Source organism: Capra hircus, chromosome 1 (assembly GCF_001704415.2).
Source record: "Capra hircus breed San Clemente chromosome 1, ASM170441v1, whole genome shotgun sequence".
NCBI classification, from domain to species: Eukaryota; Metazoa; Chordata; class Mammalia; order Artiodactyla; family Bovidae; genus Capra; species Capra hircus.
In genome coordinates, this window is record NC_030808.1 from 68,959,111 (window position 1) to 68,980,286 (window position 21,176).

Sequence of the window (21,176 nt, forward strand, 5' to 3'; positions counted from 1 at the left end):
GTGAAAATTCGGTGGAAAAGTTTCAAGATGGTATGATATTGAGAACTACATCTGTGGGCAGGAAGGTCAAGTGGAAGACATACCAAAATTCAAAACAAAGGGACAAAGAAATGGAAATAATGAGGGAGTAGATGAGAGGCTTAGAGAACAGATTCATGAATATAAAGAAGAAAAGACAATGTAAGGACAGGAAGTAATGATAATTTAGGAACGTTTCCACAGTTATGAAAATACTTGCGTCTGCAGAAGCAAAGGGCCCACTAAGTTCTAGGCGGGTGTTATGGACAAAGGTATACGCCTGGGCACATCCTGTCAATATGACTGAATTTCAAGGATGGAACATTTTATAAGTATCTAGAGGAATAATCCCTTGCAAAGGGAGGGAATCAGCTGGGCTTGAGAAAGGCCCATCACAACCAGGAATCCTGAGCCCAGCCACGTGATCCATCCAGTTGTGGCAGCCTGGCTGTGAGAATTCATGGTGCACTTCAGTGCTCTGATTCATGAAAAGGCTCATTGGGGAGGCTGGGAGTGCACAGGTGGGCAGGGGTGGGGGCGGGCAGGAGAGGAATCTGGCAATATTGGGACCAGTCAGCCGCTGATGCAGTGACTATATATATCCCAGAATCTTAGGAAACTTGAGTTTGAGAGCTCTCTAGAGGTCATCTAATTTGATCACCCCATTTCACAGATAAAATTGAAGCCCACTGGAAAATGACTGGGCTTCCCTGGTGACTCAGAAGGTAAAGAATCCACCTGCAATGTGGGAGACCTGGGTTGGGAAGATCCCCTGGAGAAGGGAAAGGCTACCCACTCCAGTATTCTGGCCTGGAGAATTCTATGGACTCTATAGTCCATGGGGTTGAAGAGAGCCAATTTATTGAACACGGAGTGAACCCGATATACATCATCCCAGTCATTAAGTAACTTACTAAAGGTTCAAAGGTACTTCCATACCATGCTGAGACACTGCTAGTCTTTGCTTCGACTGCGACGGGCTGAGACCTGGGACCCTCTGCTGCAGTGCTACAATATCAGCACCCAGACACATCTCTCCTCAAACAAAATATAAAGAAACTATGGGGCTGAGTGCATGGGCAGCTTGGGCAAATTCTGGACAAAAGATACAAAAGGACCAAAAAGCCCACCTGCCACTTTTGAAAAGCCTGGAGCAAAAAAGTAGGGGGCCAGGAGCAAAAGCAGGGAGCTGCGCATGGCCCCTGCACACAATACCACCTAAGGGGTGGGCAAACCAGCCCTCCAGCCCAACCCCTGGACACACGCCTACCCTCATCCCATATAAGGAACAAGCTCACCCCCATCCCCACTCCACCCAGAAGCAAGCAAGCAAGAGAACCTGCTGATTGTTCTCCCTTGCCCCTGCTGCAGCAGGGACCTCAATAAAGCCTTGCCTGAATTTCTCGTCTGGCCTCTGATTAATTTCTATGGATTCAGGAGGTCAAGAACCCTAGCTGGTAACATATTTTGTGGTGCCCAACGTGGGGCTTGTCCCCTTCTGGGGAGAGGATCCGGGCACCTCTGGAAACACTGAACGCAGCTTCTCCAAGGGTGACAAGTGACCAGCTGAGCCTCCTCTTCCGGTGTCGCCGTGCTCGGTGAGTCTGGCCTCCTGCCCTCATCCAGGCAGCACTTGCCCCTCCCTCTGTCCTTTTTCCGTCTCCTGAAATCTCTCTACTTCTGTGTCTTCCCTCTGTCCCCTCCTCCCTCTGTCCCATGCTTCTGAGGCCGTCGGCAGCTACAGCATCGCTCCTCAGCTTGTGAGACCTGCTCTCTCGGCAGTAATGGCTCCCTTGCTGGTGACAAGCAGAGGTGGGAGAGGCTCGCCTCACACCGGGTAGACCTTGGTCCAGCGGGCTCTCCTTGACCAAAGATTTAGGAGAGTGATAGAGGTTTAAACCTCATATCGTGTAGTGACTCGAAGTCTGATTCTCCCCTCTATGTTCCTGCCACCAAGAAAAGTCCGCTGGGAACGGGCTGAAGCAGCAGATTTCCTTCCATATACTGGTGTACTTGTGGGTGAGAGTCCCACGTATTGGATTTGGTAAACTGTACAGGAATGATTATGTCTTGGAAACACCCATGTAAAACAGTCCAAATTTTGATAAATTTAAAAATAAACGACAGGAATTCCCTGAATATCCAGATCACTTAAGATAAGATAAAATATTGGAACATTAACTGCTAAGCGGGTCTATTCTAAATTTACCTACTTTGTCTTCCTGTGAGAGAAACTAACGCTGGAGCCACCTTGAGACGTATGCTAATATAGAGGACAGTTCATGGTGGCTTTAGGAAAGTAGGGTGTGTGTTTTCAGAAGGTATGAGGAATGCAAATTTATTTTGTTGAAAGGGAAAAGGGTGATTTTGTCCTAGAGCTGGCTATTCTGAATGGGGAAAGAATAAGGGACTAAGTATGGCTATAGAAAGTTGCGGGTTTGCGGAAGAGGAGCATTGAGAAAACAATTTTGTATGTGGTCAGGGTTTTCAAAGGTTGGATTAAATTTAATGAGGAAAGTGGATTTTATTATGAGTAGGCTGACGCAAGGCTCGATGTGGTTTCTCTCCTAAGAGAACAGCGCTGTCCTGGAATGCTGCTTTTGATGACAGGTTGTTTGAGTTCCTATGCCTTTATGTGATCTGTATTTACTTTTGCCTTTTTCCCCCACCTTAGCTCAATGAATAAGTATTGTTTCACAGAAACCTAGTTCCTACCTGACCAGGTGTTTTGAAACTTTTAAAAAATTTTGACAGACTTCCCAAATATCACATTCTAACTGAAGGACCGCCCAGGTGGTCCAGTGGCTAAGATTCTGCACTCCCAATGCCGGGACCCAGTTTCAATCTCTGGCCAGGAAACTGGCCAATCTGGTCAGCCGCAACGAAAGATCCTGCGTGTTGCAATGCAGATTGAAGACCCGTGTGCTGCAGCTAAGAACCGGCACAGCCAAATGTTCCTATTTTAAAAAATAATAAAAAATAAAACCACTGTGTGGAATTTTTTTTTAATCTAATTGAAATTCTCTTGACTTGCAGTTAACTTTGGGGTGCTTCAAGTAGCCCCTAGAACATCCCAAGGATAGATCTTAAACTTAGCTGGGTTCATCTGTAAGGAGAGGTTTGCGAGGTTCTCAGAGAACCCTGACAAGTTTAGGGATGAATTTGTCAGGCTGGGGTTGGCATTCTCTCTCACCTGGCAGGACATCATGGTTATTTTGGCCCATTGTTGCACCAGGGATGAAAAGGAGAGTATACTCACAAGGGCCAGGTAACAGATGGCCTCCTGGCCACCAATCCACACCACCCAACTCATCAGGCAGCTGGGGATGCAATCCCACAACACGACTCACACTGGGACCAGAGGACTGTGTGAGGACAGGCTAGGGTGAGACATTACTTGTGTATCAGAAAGAATGAAAAGGCACATGGCGAAGCCTGTAAACTATGATGAGGTCTGAGAGGTTACACAGAAAGAAGGTGAAAGCCCAGCAGTCTTCCTCAGCTGGGTGAAAGAGGCATTCAGGACAGACACCAATACAGACCCTGAGTCTGCCAAAGGGAGGACTCTATTGGCCATGCATTTTACCACCGAGCTACTCCAGGTATCCGGAGAAAATTACAGAAGCTTGAGGGGCCCCAATGAGACCTCAAACCCCACTGTCAGCCTTGGTAGAGGCGGCCTTCAAAGTCTGCAACAACCGAGACTTAATGGACAATAAGGATAAGAGGCTAATGAAACAGTTTCTGGCTGCTCTGATTCACCCACCACCTCGAGAGCACCCTGGGGGGCTGAGTAGGCAGGACAGACCACCAAGGAGCTGCCTGGGCCAGAACCATTGTGCATCTTTGTCGGAAAGGGGGCCACTGGAAGGGGAATGGCCTGAGCGCCCTCCTGCGGGATGCCCGAGGGGCAACCCTGACTGGCCCCAGTTCCTTGTGAATCCCTTGGATGAGAGATTCTCAAACACCAACTGATAGGGCCCAAGTGGCGCCAGCTCCAGATTCCACTCGATCCATCCTCATTATCCCAGGGGAGCTTCAGGTCACCCTCAATGTGGCAGGCAGAAGAACTGAATTTCCTGTAGACACTGGAGGTGCCTGCTCTGTTCTGACTTGACCAGCCAGGCCCCTCTCCATCCATGGACTGTACTGTGGCAGGAGTTGGCGGGCAGCCAGAGGGAGGGCGATTTACATCTCTTCCTTGCCTGAGGAGTTGGGTCCATTATTACTCATGCCTTTTTGTATATGCCGGAACGCCCTGTCCCCCTCCTTGGGAGAGGTCTGCTAGATAAGTTAGGAACTAGTATATTCTTAGGGCAGGGTGAAGTCCAAGGAGGTAAAGCATCTGAACTGAGAACGCATCTATTAGTAACCCCGATGACCTACCTACTGGGCATCAAAATATTCCCCAAGAAGTCAGAGAACAAATAGACCCTGCAGTTTGGGATACTTTGGTGCCAGGAAGAGCAAGATAAGATCCCCTAATAAAAGTAAGATCAGGACCTCGGGAAAAATACCCCTGGAACAGAAAATACCCTTTAGAAGCCTGAGGCCCTGAGGGGAGTCCAACTGCCATTCAGCAAATTCCTAAAACACCGACTCATTCAATCCTGCCAATTCCCTTGTAACACCTCGATCCTCCCTGTTTACAAGCCTAATAGGAGTATCAGTTTGTGCAAGACTTAAAGCAGTAAATGAGCCAGTCATCCCTATTCACCCACAGGGGCCAAACCCATTCACCCTCCTCCAAGTGCCAGGGAGCACCCAGTACTTCTGTTTTGGTCCTCAAAGATGCATTTTCTATATTCCCCAGCATACAGACTCTCAATACCTTTTTGCCTTTGAATGGAGGGACCCTGACACCCTGGAGGCTATCCAATATTCTGGACAGGGATTCCAGAGGGTTTTCAAGACAGTTCCCATGTTTCTGGAAATCCATTAGCCAGGGAACTCTGCTACAATCTATTGAGATTTATTGATAAGTAGTGAGACCAAACAAGATTTAGGTCAAAATACTCTTAAGGTCCTAAATTTTCTGGTATAACAGGGAACAGAAAGTCTCTCAAACCAAGGCTCAGATCTTACAGCAGGGGGTTCAACATTTAGGATCTGTTTTGATCCCAGAAGCACGAGCCCTGGCCATTGATCAAAAAACAGCATTAGTGCAGTACCATCTCCAACCGCAGAGAGGCAACTCCGAGGCTTTCTTGGGAAAGCTGGCTGTTTTATCTGGATTCTAAATTATGGCCTTAGAGCAAAACCCGCATGAGGCTTTAAAAGGAGGAGAAATGAACAACTGTGATGGAATGAAGATCACCAGCGGGCCTTTGAGACGAAAGACCGAGCTGAGCAGAGCACCAGCACTGGAGCTTCCAAATCTGGACAAGCCTGTGACACGATACACTCACAAGAGGACAGGGAGAGCACTAGGGGTCCCGGCCCCAAAGCTGGGACCAGACAGTGGCCACTGCCTTACTTTCCCAAACAACTGGGCTCAGTGGCCCTGCGCGGGCCAAGCTGCTTGTGTGTAGTAGCAGCCACGACCCTGTTGGTTAACGAGGCTTCCACACTCACCCTGGGACAACACTCAGATGTGCTAACCCCTAATCAGGTACAATCTGGGCTGGAAGTCAAAGCATCATTGGTTGACTGGAAGAAGGTTAATAAGGTATCAGGCCTTCCTGATGGACACCCCCAACATTACCTTGAAAGTGTGCGAGATCCTGACCCAGCAACTCTGCTTCCAGCAGTCGAGAGAGGAGACCTGTATTGGAGGCCCTAGAACAAACTTACTCCAGCAGGTCTGATCTTCTAGATGAGCCTCCTGACAGCCTTGAGGTCAAATCGTTTAATGATGGGTGCAGTTCTGTAGAAATGGGAACCCAAAAGGCAAGAGTATGCCATAGTTAGCCTGCTGCTGCTGCTGTTGCTGCTGCTAAGTCGCTTCAGTCGTGTCCAACTCTGTGCGACCCCATAGACTGCAGCCAACCAGGCTCCTCCGTCCCTGGGATTCTCAAGGCAAGAACACTGGAGTGGGTTGCCACTGCCTTCTCCAATGCATGAAGGGAAAAGTGAAAGTGAAGTCGCTCAGTTGTGTCCGACTCTTTGCGACCCCATGGACTGCAGCCCACCAGGCTCCTCCATCCATGGGATTTTCCAGGCAAGAGTACTGGAGTGGGGTGCTAATTGGCCTAGATGAGGTCATAGAAGCCAAGGGCAACCTAGACATCAGCCCAGAAGGCTGAACTAATTGCACTAATGGGAACCTAGCCATTAGGGAAAGATAAGAAATTAAATATTTTTACTGACTCTAAATGTGACTCTAAATATTTTTACTGACTATCACGTGTTACAGATTCATGCTGCCATTTGGAAATAAAGAGGAATGTTAACTGCTAGAAATTCCCCCATGAAACACAAAGATTTGGATCTGGCTGTTTTAGAAGCAGTGTAGCTTCTGTAACCCTACAGTGGGATGTATCAGAGGGATGGATCTTTTGTGAGCCAAGGCAATAGCAAAGGTGATCAAACTGCAAAACAGGCAATTTGCAGGAACCTGAACAAGTTATAGCTCTAGTGATTGGTCCCCCTGAACTCCCTGGCCTTCCCTAGTATTTCCCACAGGAAAAAGAAAATGGTAAAAATGGGGTTATGAGAAGAGAAGCACAGGTTGGTATAAAAAGAAGGATAAGGTTCTAATCCCTGAAACTCAACAATGGAAATTCACTAAGAGCTTACATGATGCCAGCCACTATGGGAGGGATGCACTATGGAACTTGATGCAAAAAGCTTAAGGGAAGAGAAGGGAAGGGGCTTAAAAGAACAGTAAAAACAAGTAATGCTTCCTATGATTTATGTGCCTGTAATAACCCACAGACCTATCCAATCTGCTCTTTGTAAGTCAGGGCAATTCAATGCCAAGGGACATATCTGGGGGAAGACTGGCAGTTAGATTTCATTCATATGCCCCCACAACCCGTACACAGATATCTTCTGGTGTTTGTTGATACTTCCACAGAATAGGTTGAAGCCTTCCCCACCTCACTTGAAAAAGCTATGGAAGTCAGTAAGTCCCTTTAAAAAAAATTATTCATTTATTTTTGGCTGTGTTGGGTCTTGGTTGCTGCGTGGACTTCAGTTGTGGAGAGCGAAGACTACTCTAGTGGTGGCGGGCGGCCTTCTCATTGTGGCGGCTTTTCTCGTTGCAGAGCACAGGCTCTGGGCACACAGGCTTCAGCAGCTGTGGCTCCAGAGCTCTAGAGTACAGGCTCAGTAGTTGTGATACACAGGCTTAATTTCTCCAAGGCACGTGGGACCTTCCCAGATCAGGGATTGAAGCTGTGTCTCCTGCATTGGCAGGTGGATTCTTTACCACTGAGCCACCAGGAAAGCCTTGGCAAGTCCCTTTTAAAAGATAATAATTCCTCAGTCTGGACTTCCAAAGTCCCTCCAGAGTGATAGCGGGTCTTCTCTTATAGCAAAAATCACACGGGCTCACAACGGTCCTAGGGATAGACTATGAGCCACAAACCTCTTGACATCTCTAGTCCTCAGGGAAAATAGAGAAAATGAACCATACTTTAAAGAAAACCTTAGCAAACCTCTGCCAAGAAACTCGAACCCTGGACCAACTTGCTTCCTATTGCACTCCTCAGAGTCCATGTCACCCCTAGGAGTGGTCTGAGACCTTGTCTTACTACTGCCATTCTACTGGGTGAGGACGTGAATCAGGCCCTGAGATATATTATTAATCTAGGACAAGTTCAGAAGGCAGTCTAGGACTATGCCCACAAAACACTTCCAGCTCCCACTAACCTACAGAGAAGGAGCTGTTTCTGCACAAATAAACCCAGGGACCAAGTTCTTTAAACCTAGAAAGAGGGGTCTCCTGAAGATTAGCTATTGCCAAAGAGGAAGGGTCTCTATAAAGTACTTTTAACCACCCCCACTGCTGTCAAACTGCAAGGCATATCTGCTGCTGCTGCTGCTAAGTCGCTTCAGTCATGGCCGACTCTGTGCGACCCCTTGGACAGCAGCCCATCGGGCCCCCTCATCCGTGGGGTTCTCTAGGCAAGAGTGGGTTGCCATGCCCTTCTCCGCAAGGGATATCTAGCTGTGCACATTTGTCCAGACTAAAGCTTTTACGTCCAGAAACCCCTTGAATCACAACAGAAGAACAGTATACCCGTGAGCCAGTGAAAGGCCTGAGATACCTATTCAAAAGGCAGGCACCAACAACAGACAAGTAAAATGACGTAGCGGGCTGGCTCCTAGTTGAAGCCTTAATGGGACCCGGGACCTCTCCTGTTTCCTTGGATGATGTGGTTCTTGACAGTCATCCTGCCCTTGACTGCCTTCTGGCAGAACAAAGCAGAGTTTGCACCATAACTAATACTTCCTGCTGCACTTGGATCAATGGGACAGGACAGATGAAAGTTAATGTTAAGGAAATATATGCTCAGACAGAGTGGCTTCATAATTTTGGCAGGCAATTTTATTAATAGCTTTGTCTGGTCAACAGCTAAGGAAGTCCAAAATTCACCTGGCTCCTTCCCTTTCTAGGCTCTTTAACGGCTAATGTTGTTGTTCTTTTTAGCCCTTGTTTAACCTTTTGGTTAAGTTTGCATCTTTCAGGTTCCAGTAGTTTGAAGTAAGGATCATGATGGCTCAAGGAATTCAGTCCATTACAGAAGAAAACAATTCAGTTCCCTAGAGGTCCCTGGAACAGTTAAGTAAGGGACTTCTACACCTCTAGGGCAAGCTAGGGACTGCAGCCTCTGTCCAGCAGGAAGAAATTTCAGAAGAGACCTTCAGCTCCTTAGCCCCTAAGAGTAAGTGTGTGGAAGTCTCTCAGGCAGGAATGAGACAGCCTGGGACCCTCTGCTGCAGGGCCGCAATGCTTGCACCCAGACACACTTCTCCCTGAGCAACAAAATACAAAGAAACCATAAGGGACTAAAAATAACTGCATGCATAGTGCTTCCCTGGTGGCTCAGACAGTAAAGAATCCGCCTGCAACGTGGGAGGCCTGGATTCAGTCTCTGGGTGGGGAAGATCCCCTGGAGGCGGGCATGGCAACCCAGTCCAGTATTCTTGCCTGGAGAATCCCCATGGACAGAGGAGCCTGGTGGGCTACAGTCCATGGCGTTGCAAAGAGTCAGACATGACTGAACAACTAAGCACAACAAATGTGAAGCTGGGGCAAAATTATGGACAAAAGATACAAAGAGACTCCAAAAAAACAACTTCCACTTTTGAAGAGCCTGGAGCAAAAGCAGGAGCTCAAAAGCAGGGTACTGTGCATGCCCCACATACCACCACAAAGCGGTGTGCTTTCTTGGAACTGAAATGAAAACTGACCTTTTCCAGTCCTATAAAACCATTGCTGAGTTTTCCAAATTTGCTGGCATATTGAGTGCAGCACTTTCACAGCATCATCTTTTAAGATTTTAAATAGCTCAGCTGGAATTCCACCACCTCCACTAGCTTTGTTCATAGCAATGTTTCCTAAGGCCCACTTGGCTTCACACTCCAGGATGTCTGGCTCTAGGTGAGTAATTACACCATTGTGGTTATCTGGGTCATAAAGATATTTTTTTGTACAGTTTTTCTGTGTATTCTTAAAAGATGCTTCCTCCTTGGAAGAAAAACTACGACAAACCTAGACAGCAAATTAAAAGGCAGGGACATCACTTTGCCAACAAAAGTCCATCTAGTCAAAGGTATGGTTTTTCCAGTAGTCATATGTGGGTGTGAGAGTTGTACCGTAAAGAAGGCTGAACACCAAAGAACTGATGCTTTTGAACTGTGGTGCTGGAAAAGACTCTTGAAAGTCCCTTGGACAGCAAGGAGATCAAACCAATCAATCCTAAAGGAAATCAACCCTGAATATTCACTGGAAGGACTGATGCTGAAGCTCTAATACTTTGGTCACCTGATGCAAAGAGCTGACTCACTGGAAAAGACTCTGATGCTAGGAAAGATCAAAGGTGGGAGGAAAAGAGGGTGGCAGAGGATAAGATGATTGGATGGCATCACTGACTCAATGGACATGAGTTTCAGTAAACTCCGGGAGATGGTGAAGGATAGGGAAGCCTGGTGTGCTGTTACATTCCATGGAGTCACAAAAATTCGCACACAACTGAGTGACTGAACAGCAACTCTCTGACCCAACCCCCTGGACACACCCCTACCTTCATCCCATATAAGCAACAAGCTCGCTCCCCACTTGTTTGTTCTTGCTCCCTCCGCTACAGCAGAGGCCCCCACTAAAGCCTTGCCTGAATTTCTTGTCTCGCCTCTGATCACTTTCTATTGATTAAGGAGGCCAAACAACCCTGGTCGGTAACACCATCAATCACAACTCAGAGACGCATGCTTCACTGCTACCAAGATTCAACAGTAAGTGCCAAGACAAGGGACAGTGCTACCGATATCCCCATCCTTCCTTCCCCCCTGAATCCACACTTTCCCTTATGACTCATCAGTTCCTCCCATTTGAGGTGGAGAGTATTTCCACACCCCACTGGTGGGCTCAGCTGTGTAACCTTCTCTGGCCAATGGCATGTGGGGGAAGGGGGCAGGGTCCCAGTTCTGAGCCTAGACTCGCATTTCCTCCACCCATCCCTTCACGTCTGCCACCACGATGAGAAGAACATGCCCTGAGTAGCCCACACACGCCAGGAGAACAAAAACGGAGCAGAGCCCAAACCAGCCTTCCACAGCCTGATGCCCAGGGGCCTCACGTGGTCCGCACGCCTGTGAGTATGCAATAAATGCGCATGCTGTGCACCATGGAATTTGGGGCTCGGAGGTGGTTGTGCAGCGATAGCTGACTAACACAGTCAACGGTGTGCTGCAGCTCCCCCCCACCAACATCTAGCCTGGCCACCAGGAAGGCAAAAACTTGATTCCACCAAGACTCAGGCTTCCTGCCTGCCTTCGGCCTGCACCTTCGGCTGCTGTCAGTGACCGCTCCAAGACAAACAGCTGCTTGGTTCTCGCGTGCTGACTGTGCTTCAGCAGAGAGGCCAGCATCAGTCGGTGTGTCACCCGTGGACTCTGCCATTTGCTTCTTCCCCCCCTTAGCAGACGGACATGATATGTGCCATCAGTGCTGGGGCACACCATTGCCTGACTGAGGCACAGGCTAAGAGGCCCAGGAAGCAAGGATACTGAAACACGTGTTTTGAAGGAATCTGGCATTTTTTTTAAAAAGGGGGAGGTGCAAATCAGGACTCCTCGGGGTTCTTTATTTAATAGTAGCTGCTGTCTTATTAAATGCTGCTTTAATTTTAGATTATAGAACATGAGGTGCCATATCTTTTTTAGGGCTTAGGGCATTTAAAGTTCATAATCCGGCCTTGTATGAATTATCAAGTGATTTTGCTTTTTTTTGCTCCACAGACTGTTTTCTCCACAGCCCTTCCAAGCCCACACTTGGCCTCTGAGCCACAGGAAAGTAATGCCACAATGGAAATAAAAAGAGAAACAAAACAATTAGAATATTTTTTTAACTTTTAAAGTTCAAGGTCTTGGCAGAAGGACTGGTCTGGAAGAACATTTGCCTCTCCCCTTCCCACCAAGGGAGTAGGGAGGGGTGTTCTGACCTGGGGAGAGGAACAGAAGGTGGAGGGGTGGGCACAGTCAGATCCTGGGGGAGGCTGTGCCACAGGCGCCGCACTCCAGGCAGGGAGGGAGGAAATTGACACACAGACAGCAGAGGAGCTCTGGGCCTCGCTTTCCAGGAGGGGCCCAGGACAGCAGCGATGCCAGAAACCCCGGCACGGAGCGAGGCAGTGGACCTGGAGGCCAGGTGTGTCTGGGGCAGAGCCTGAGGCAGCCTGTGGCTCCAGATAACGTGAGGGAGAAGCCGCATTTCCCTGAAAAGGGCCTGGAAGTTAACTGAGACACAGGACTGGTGGACCTGAAGGCTCTCTCCACCGCCATGCAGGAACGTGGTCCTGATGAGGGCAGTGACCTCTTAGCAGGCATCATGTGCGCAGACAGCTCTGTGGACCTGCCTCCAGCGTCATGATGCTGCACTGAGCCTGCAGGCTGGGGCTCAGGAGACCCTGGAACAACTGTACTTAACAAGACACTCCCTCTTTACTTAGTGGCTTTGTTTTCTCCCATCACTTGAACACTTGAAGCAGAGGTGATGAGTTTTTTAAAAATGCTTTTTGCACACTTGAATGATGACCTCATAGGATTTGCTCAGGAAGACTTCCCTGGTGATGCGGTGGGTAAGAATCCACCTGCCAGTGCAGGTCTTCCCCCGGTCCAGAAGAGTCCACATGCAGCGGAGGAACGAAGCCCGCGGGCACCACTACGCCCAGGCTCTAGAGCCTACGAGCCACGCCTACTGAGCCTGTGCGCCCGCGAGTCTGCGCTCGGCAGCAGGAGAGGCCCCTGAGGGAGAGGCCCGTGCGCCGCAGCTAGACAGCCGCCCCGATCGCCGCAACCGGAGAAGAGCCCACACACCAACGAAGGCCCAGCGCAGCCACAAAAAAGACTAGCTCAGGGAAAACGTGTCTCTGGTCTCCTTCCTCTTTTATGACTTCCTCTTCCACTCTCACCCTCCACATCCTGCTGCCCTGACTTCCCCAAGCTCCTGTGGTCTCCTTTTGGGCCGGCGCGTTCCCCTCTCCCTCCCTCCCTGTTGCTTTCTTCTCTGGGTCTGTCAGGGGATGTCTCCCACCTCAAGCCTACAGTCCCTGAGGCTTGAGCAGGAACAAGCCCTCAGGGACACTTGGCAGGCAGGCAGGCCGCCCTGGCTTCCCCATCTCTCCTGGGACCTCTGCCCCGCTCTGCTGCCCACGTGGGATCCTCACATGGGGTGCGACCCACAACCCTCAGTTGACGGTGTGCTCTGTTCACTGTAGGTTTCTTAAAAATACTGTTGTATGGACACAGGCAAGGACGGGAATATCAACCAGCACACACAACCACTCATACAAATACTGTATTCCCACAGGGCTGGCTGAACCAGCAGGGAGGTGAGCCCTGAAGCAGTGTCTGCACCAACCTATGGTCACTTCCATGGAAAAGTCTTTAAACTGCTGGACTTTGGTGCTGAACTCGGTAGGAATCATGAAGTGTGTGTCAGTTGTCATCGTCCCTCAAGTTTTAAATAGAAAAAGCACCTCGATTTTTGGTGAACACACATGTACCAGAGATTGCTGATGAGATGGAGACGGGAGAAAAAGACGTAAGAGGGAGGGGAAGGGACATAATCTCTTCATCCACACTTACTTAATTTCAGTAGACATGTGTGCCTTCTGGTCTCCCAGCAGAGTTCTGAGATAAGAACTGACAGCCCTGCTTTCCCAGATGAACACAGAGGGGAAGGCATCAAATTAGAGGTGGGGTCTCACGTGCCAACTCTCTCCCAGAGTGACTGGTCTCAACTCGCTCCTTAGGAAGACGGGAAATACCTTCCCTGAACACCAGGTGTGACTACTGTGAGGATCACGTGGAGAGAGGCTGCTTTTCGCTGCATGCATTTGATATTCGATGCAGGTAGAACCAATGAGGCTGTAATTGACGAGTACTCCAAGGGGTTTCTGAAGTCAAACTAAGCTGGTAAATAGTAACCAGCTGCCCTGATAAACAGGTCCAGGCTTTTTAGTATGACCCCTGTTTACACATGTATTAGCCTTATTCCAATAAAGGTTCACTAGAACGCCAAAAGTGTCCCCAACACAATATGACCAAGAACTCCTTTCGAAGGTCACCACGGCACACATCCCTATGGTTACCTACAGCTTAGAGCTTGCCTGTTTAAGGCCACTTAAAATGAAGCACTACAGAGCAGGACATCGGAAGGATCAGAAAGCGTGTGTGGAAGCGGAGACAGGCAAGGATTGAGGGGGTCATGGAGGGGGTGGGGTTCATTGGAGAAAACAGGGATCTCAGTAAGAATTGGAGGTAGGTTCCGTTTCCTGGTGTTTAGTTCCCAGCCTCTTGACGATCAAGATGCCAATTACAACCAAAAGCAAAAATTCCAGACACCGAAGTTAGATTATACATTCCCATGGTATGACAAAAGGAGGCTTCAAACGTCCCAGCACGGAACTCCAGAGACACAAACTGGACACGAAGACCATCTGTCTCACTGAGACACATCACCAGCCTGTCCCGGAGGTGGCGCTGTCAGCTGGGGCCAGCTGGGCAGTGACCACCCCTAAAGCCACAAGCTCAGTGGGAGGAGCCCTGGGGGCTGAGAAAGACGAGCTCTCCCTTCCCAGCACCACCCCTGCTCAAGTGTCTCCCTCCTTGTCCTGCCTTCCTTACATCCTTCTCTGAGGATCAGAACGGAACCATGTCCTTCCTGGGAAGCCTGGATCCCCTGAGCTGGGTGCAAACAGAAGTCAGCTCAGGAGAGACCTCACCAAGCCCGTCCAGGCATGCCGTCAGCCGCAGCCAGAAAGACTCCCAAACAGGCCCCACACGTCCACAAGGATGCTTCAGAGGCTCTTACCTCCTCCTGAGTGTCCTCCACGCAGCTGTCCTCCTCTGCTCCACTGCCCCATCCCAGTCAGTCACAAAGGCCCGTGGAAGCTGAGCTCGCCAGGCTGCCCTTCTCAGAAGCAACAGGAGCCCCACACGACGACAGCCCTCCAGAGAGGGAGGAGCAATTCAATTAAGAGATGGATGTCACGTGAACAGAGAAAAGGACCGTCTCTCCGCCCCGCTGATTTCCCCATCTGTTTGCTGTTACCTGAAATTCATCCCACGAGTTTCACGATAATCACCGCCAGCTTTGAACCTGATTAAGCAAGTTTAAAAAACTATCACCTCAGAAGAGGCAGCTGTTAGTTACTTTAATTTGATTAAGTACTAGTCAACCAAGTGGAATGAGAATCCCCAGTCCTCTTGAAAAGTGACGGCATAATTCAGATTTGGTTAAAATCACACATACACGCGCGGGAGAAAAGACTGAGATGTCGTCCACTAAAAGGATAAGAGTTGTTGCCTCTGTGTGCTGTGATTGTAAAAGACTTTTACTTTCTTTCTGATCTCTTTTTCATTTTTTCCATGTACTACTTTTGCAATTAGAAAACTTGTTAAAAATGAATAAAGTACCATTTGGAAATCTGTATTAAGTCAACAAGGATTGATTACAAAGGTAAATAGCCACCCCTCACTCTTCCAACAAACCCGTTACTAATTACCTGTCCAAACAGATAACAGTAAAGAGTTTTCCAGAGGCCACCAGGCATGTGCTCCTTGCAGGCGAGCCGGTGGCCACACAGCGGCAGGTCCTTTTGCAGCTCACTCACCTGAGTGCTTCCACAGCCCAGCAACAATGGGCCCTTGGTTTGAGAGAGCTTGGCAGAGCAAACATCAGAGCACCCTCAGCTCCTGCTCCATTATCTGTGGTAACAGGAGGCGGTGAGGACCTGGCCAAATCACCAAAAGAAAGGAAGGGGAATCACACACTGGGTCAGAATTTCGTCAGGTCTCTGAACAGCTGTCCCCAGAGCCTCCAGCAGGGGGCAGCAGGGCACTGTGAGCAACAGCCATCTGGTGTCACCGAGGAAATAGCCCGAACTTCCACATCAGGTGGAAGCCTGCAGCAATTTATCCTTTCTGTCCCTGGCTCAAGAATGCTGTGCCCTTACAGAACCGCCTGGTAGAAAATCAGACTTTGAACAAGTTAACCGTGTCTTCAGGAAACCCACAATCAAATGAGAAATCCAACGTTTCTTCTGAAATCATATTTTTCTCAGTTTGGAAAAGTCACAAAACCACCCTGTGTCTATTTTGTATATTTACCTACATTTGGCTTTATTCCAAAAAGGATTTAAGGCAGTCTCACCAAGTTACAAGGTCTCTGTTTCCTCCTAATTACACAAGGCAAAAGAAACACAGGATCCGTTCCTATTTGCCCCAGGTAATAAACACAGCGGTTTACTAATAGACATTTGTCTTAGCGTTTGCCGAAATGAAGTACAGGGAATTTGGTCCAAGGCTGAGAACAGATGAGTCTGGAATGAAAGCCCAACAAGCCTTGAAGTGATGCCAGCAGCAGCTAAGTGATTAGCGAAAGAAACGTTGCAAAAAGGAGCAGGTACCTTTTCTTGTGAGGCCTGCTCTTTGTACCAGCTTGTCATTAGTGGGAAAGCCCCATCCCTTCTCCAGCGATCAGTTTCCTTATCTATAAACAGGGGATAAGGTCAGATAATTTGATTCAGATATGGAAAGAGAGAGGCCTTAAAGGGCCCTTCAGGAAGGACAGCTGATAGGAAACTTGTTATAATGTTCAAGAAGCCACTTTATGTGGAAGCCACAGCTTGACCCTTCTTCATCTGCATGATTTGCAGCCTAACACCTGGGAAATGAGAAAGAAGCCAGAGGGGCGATCTTCACAGTTCTGAACCTAAGAGTTAGGAATGTCCAAAGACATCTGCTCAGCCCTCCCTGGAGTGCCCCTCTCCCCACCACAAAAGGAGTACTGCATGGAGCTCTGTAGAACAAGCCCTGGTCTGGAGTATTGGACTGGCTTGTGTGGTGTCCCTGCTGGGGACTTCAGAAAGGTAAGCGCGTGTCATGGAGAGTCATGAAGAGTGTCAAACACAAAATCTTTCGGTTTTAATCTTTACTTTCAGTCCCAAACAATCTCTTTCCTTTTCGTTACTAAAGTACTAGATGAACATGGGCAGAAGAAAGCTGACCTCTGCAAACTACGTGCCTTCAACAGGCGTCTCGATCCCGTCACCAACACCCACGTGTGAGGCAGAGACACCAGGCAGGTAATTCTCGGGAATCAGAACTATACATAAATGCATGATCATTTTATTTCATACAAACATGATCAACACGAGCGAAGCCAGACTGTGGATTTTACACACTCTTGACACTCCCAAGTAGCCTTCTCGTGGGGCCAGATCTGAGGCCCAGCCCTCCCGGAAGGAGGATGCGGCCCGCGTCTCAGCAGTTCATTGAGACGACAAGCTGGACGTGCTGAGGAGAGCCGAGAGTACTGCAGCCAGGCTTGGAGGGGTGGCCAGCCGGCACAGCCGGGCGCCTTCCTGCACGGGCTCCCGGCCAGGACTTGCCGGAAGGTCTCTGCGCTCGGTGGAGCGGGGAGCAGCGATCAAGCCGAGCAGCTGTCCCGAGCATGTCAGTCTCTGGCTTGGCCGCTCAGCCCTCTGAGGGGAAGGCGCTGTCAGTCCACTGTGCCATTGTACGATTTGTTGAACTTGTTGAAAGTGAAATCCACAGTGTGCGTGGAGATGGGCTTTCTGTACAGAGGGTTTGAAGCCTAGAGAACACGGAGGGTAAGAGCACATGTGTTAGTTCATTCACTCATTTGAACACACGCAGGGCTGGAGGCCTTCCAGGGTCAGTCACCAGGAAGGCAGCGGGCTCAGCGTGCAGGTGGAGGTGCCCGCCTTGTGATGCAAGACGTGCTCCTCCAACCCCCGGGCCTGGAATGCCCTGCCCTTCCCTGAACTTTCTCTCTCCATCTCTGAAACGGGGGACCTTGTCCATCAGATGGTCTCTAAAGTCCCCTCCAGCTTTCACAGAAACTAACTAGGACTTCAGGGGGCACTCACTGTGCTCTGTCCTTGGGTGACGAGCAGTCTGCTTGGGGAAGCAAGGCACACACAGACACTGCGATAGACTGGGGGTATGTGGGGTCCCCTCCTGGGCTGCGTCCAGACCGTCCAGACTCCCCCTGCTCAGGCTGTGCCCAGCACCTCTGCTCATGAGCCTCCTGACCTGGGCGTGGTGTGGGGCTCTGTGCAGGGTGTTCAGAACTGGGTAGACACCACCCCTCAGGCTTTGCTTCTTTGTTCTGAATGCTGAAGGTGTTAGGGGGCCTCTGCCTGAACTCAACTGGACCCCTAAGCTTGACATGTTTCCCACTTCCAGCTTCCCACTGGCGTACCATTTCGTAGCGGGCCCTGGATCGCTCACTCTGGAACTTGGCGAACTCTCTCCGGTCGTGGATGGTGACGAGCAGCTTCCAGATGACCAGAAGCGCAAACCCAGTCAGGAGGATGCTGCCGACCACAGCCAGGAGGATGGTCATGGCGCTGGGGGCAGTCCCACACTCTGGAGGACCAGGGTACGGTGAGCAAGCCGCTGGCATCACTATGCCCCTACTCCAACCTCAGGCCCACCAGCTCTCCCCAGAGGCCTTCCTGTGCTTCATAAGACCCTCACATGGCTTCTGGGAGGTGTGGGTGGCAGGCGGGTTTCTCCAATGCACATGAAGTAAAAGATTCAAAGAAGGCTGGTGACTGTCCCAAGGCCACACAGCAAATTGAGGGCAAAGTCCAAGAGAACTCAGAGGCTGCTCCACTTTTTCCCCCAACACCCTGAGCATGGCTGCATCCCCCCAACTCAAAGCACCCACAACCCAGCCCAGCCCTGCCTCCCATGCAGGATGCTGGACCACGTCTCAACTTTCACGTAAATGGTTTCAGGAGTAGACCAGGCGGCAGGTTTCACGAAGCCGTTCCACAAGGGCTGGGCTGGGGGCCAGCCAACATTTGTAAGCCCTAAGTGTGCAGCCTTTGGAGCAAATGTGCTTATTTTCAAAGAACCACAAAGACAGCACTTGGAAACAAAGCCTCATTCTTCAGGCGTGCATCCTGGGCTGAGACCACAGCCTTTTCCTCTGCCTCTGCCTAGAGCGCCCTGACTCTAGCCCTGATGGTCCGGCCCTGCCTTGCACGCTCGCACTGTCGTTAGCCACGCAGGTTAAGTGTGTTTTGTGCTTACTGTCACGCCTGTACCCCTTCCTTTGAGATAAGGCACTCCCCCAGGGTAGGACCCCATCCTCCTATAACTCCCACTTCTCTCCAGTCACAGCCCCCAAGCTCCGGCCCAGCGATGGTCCCCAGATGAACAATCATCTTCCTTCTGAACTACAGCAGTCAGGTAGAGGAGGCCTCAGATCCTGATCTTCACAGGGAACTGTGTCCTCCCCTCTCTGGAGTTTGGAAAGGATGGTGAGAAGAGGATGGGTGATACCTCAGAAACCAAGAGCCCTGGGGGAGCAGACGGGGCCAGGCCTCACCCACCTGGCTCCCTGAGGACCGTGAGGTTGGACTTCCCACTGGGGAGCTCTGAGTAGGTGAACATCATCACACAATCCTTGGCGGTTTTGTAGAAACAAAGCACAGCCTCCTGGTCATCTTTCACTGGAAGAAAACCAAGCAGAAATGTCCTGAGTGTCTCTCTGAGTAACTCGGAGCCACCGAGGGGTGGGGTGAAGAGCCAAATCCTGTCCCCAAAGAAAAGGGGTGCAGAGAGGCTGACTGGGAGTCTCTCATATCAAGAATGCAGGCCCAGCGCTGAGTTAGACTGCCCCAGAGATGCAGACTCCCTTCCACGCGCGGGAGCCTCTGCAGCACTCACTGTGGGGATGCGGGAGGGAAGGACGCACTATGGCCAGGCGGGACAGGACAGTGGAACTGGAGAGAGGAGGGGCTGGCCGGCTGCCCGCGGAGGCCCGAGTGAGGGCTCACACTCGAGTCCCCTGCCGGAGAGCCAGCTGCAGAGGCCGAGAGCTGGCAGTGCCGTCCTGAGATATGAAACGAGAGAGGGCCGCAAGGGATGGGACGAGCGAGACTCCCAGCCCCCAGCATGGTGCACACTGCTTGCCTCGCTCCCTGTGCGAAGCAGCTCCTTTCCTCACGCTGCCTCACACCCACTGTCCCCACACGGCTGTCACCTGAGGTGAAGGTGTCACCCTCCCCGCCCCCCACCCCCGAGCCATTATCCACAGTCCAAGGCTTCCCTGGGTCGGGGTTAGACTGATTTCTGGGGGGAAGGAAGCCAGGAAGAGTGTGAAGTAAGAGGGAGGCAGGTGATAAGGGAATGACCCATGGGTCCTGAGTAACAACTCCAGGTTATGCTGTGACATGGAATGCCTTCCAGCTCCACCCTCTGTAAGCCTGTGGCTCAAAGGAGGCTCTACCTAGGACCAGACAGTTTTGAGTGGTTATCAGACACGGAGGCCTGGGCTTTTCCTCTCAAACTCCAACTGTAAGCCCAGTCTGGCTGAGTGTGAGCAAGTGTGTGTGTGTGTGTGTGTGTGTGCGCGCGCGCGTGTGTGTGCATATGCGTGTGCGCGTGCGTGTGCGCGTGCGTGTGTGTGTAAGCCTGGGGGAAGGAAGGAAGGATAACTGCTGAATTCGAACAGAAACTTTCTCTGTGAAGCAGCTGATTCAGGTCATAGCTGTGTGTGAACAGCAGCATTTGCTCCAGAGCGAGTTAGTGGGTCAGAAGAGGCATCGCCCTGTCTCTCTGTGGGTGTCCAGTCATGAGGCAATGGCCCAGGTCTGCAGGCAGAACTTGCTGCGAGCCAGGCCTCAAGTCCCAGGACAGAAAAGCAGGGCAGGAAAATTGGCATAAGAGGCCAGACTGGGTGGGTGTGGGGCTTCCCATTGGCTCCCAGGTTCAGTATAAGCCCTGGCACACAGTAGGTGCTCAGTGACTATGCGCTGATGGCATTCATGACTTGGTTGCCATGATTTGGCCAGAGCATCAGTCAAGACCAGGGAGGCAGGAACAATGAGCAGAGACCTGCAGGAATTCTATCCTGAGTTCATCTGGACAGAATGCAAGCTCTGCCTTGTCTTATGCCAGCAGCATCAAGAGAGCTGTGCTGGGCTAAGGCCAAATGGGGCAGGGACTGGCTAGCTGGTCACCAAACGTGGTTTCCCAGCTTCCTGGGCACACCTGGATGGCATTTCCCACCATTCCTGAAGTAAATGTGGCTGGGTGACTGAATTCTGGGGGGAAGTTACATGTACCCTTCCAGATCCAGCCCTTGTAAACCTCCCATCCAATCCTTCCCTCTGTCCTCCCCATTTGTAGACTCAATGGAGAGGATTCTGAGGACCTGGGGGAGGGTAGAACCAAAACTGAGAGGGTATCTGGGCTCATGAAGGACCAATGGAGGCTCTGTCAACCAGGAACATCTTCACTTTCAGTGAGTGACAAACCAACTTCTATTTTGTTAAGTCACTGAGGTTCAAGGCATGTTTGTTGTGGCAGCTAACAGTATTTATTCTAATTAATACACCAACTTCTCAGGAAGCCTGGGAGAAGATGTGGCTAGGAAGGGACTGGCCCCAGGGATAGGACAGACACTGATAAACAGGGAGGGTCTTATACCCTGGAGAGCCTGGAAC

General features: G+C 50.3%; 1 protein-coding gene across 1 annotated transcript in view; it reads right to left on the reverse strand.

Moving 5' to 3' along the window:
• The window catches only part of ITGB5 (integrin subunit beta 5), a 112,118-nt gene continuing 107,548 nt past the window's right edge, over nucleotides 16,607–21,176 (reverse strand). The window contains exons 13-15 of the mRNA XM_018045853.1: nucleotides 19,059–19,178; nucleotides 17,918–18,084; nucleotides 16,607–17,287 (exon numbers count right to left, since the gene is read on the reverse strand). Coding sequence (XP_017901342.1) covers nucleotides 17,192–17,287; nucleotides 17,918–18,084; nucleotides 19,059–19,178 — 383 coding nt within the window. The 3' untranslated portion in view covers nucleotides 16,607–17,191. The remainder of the gene's footprint in view (nucleotides 17,288–17,917; nucleotides 18,085–19,058; nucleotides 19,179–21,176) is intronic.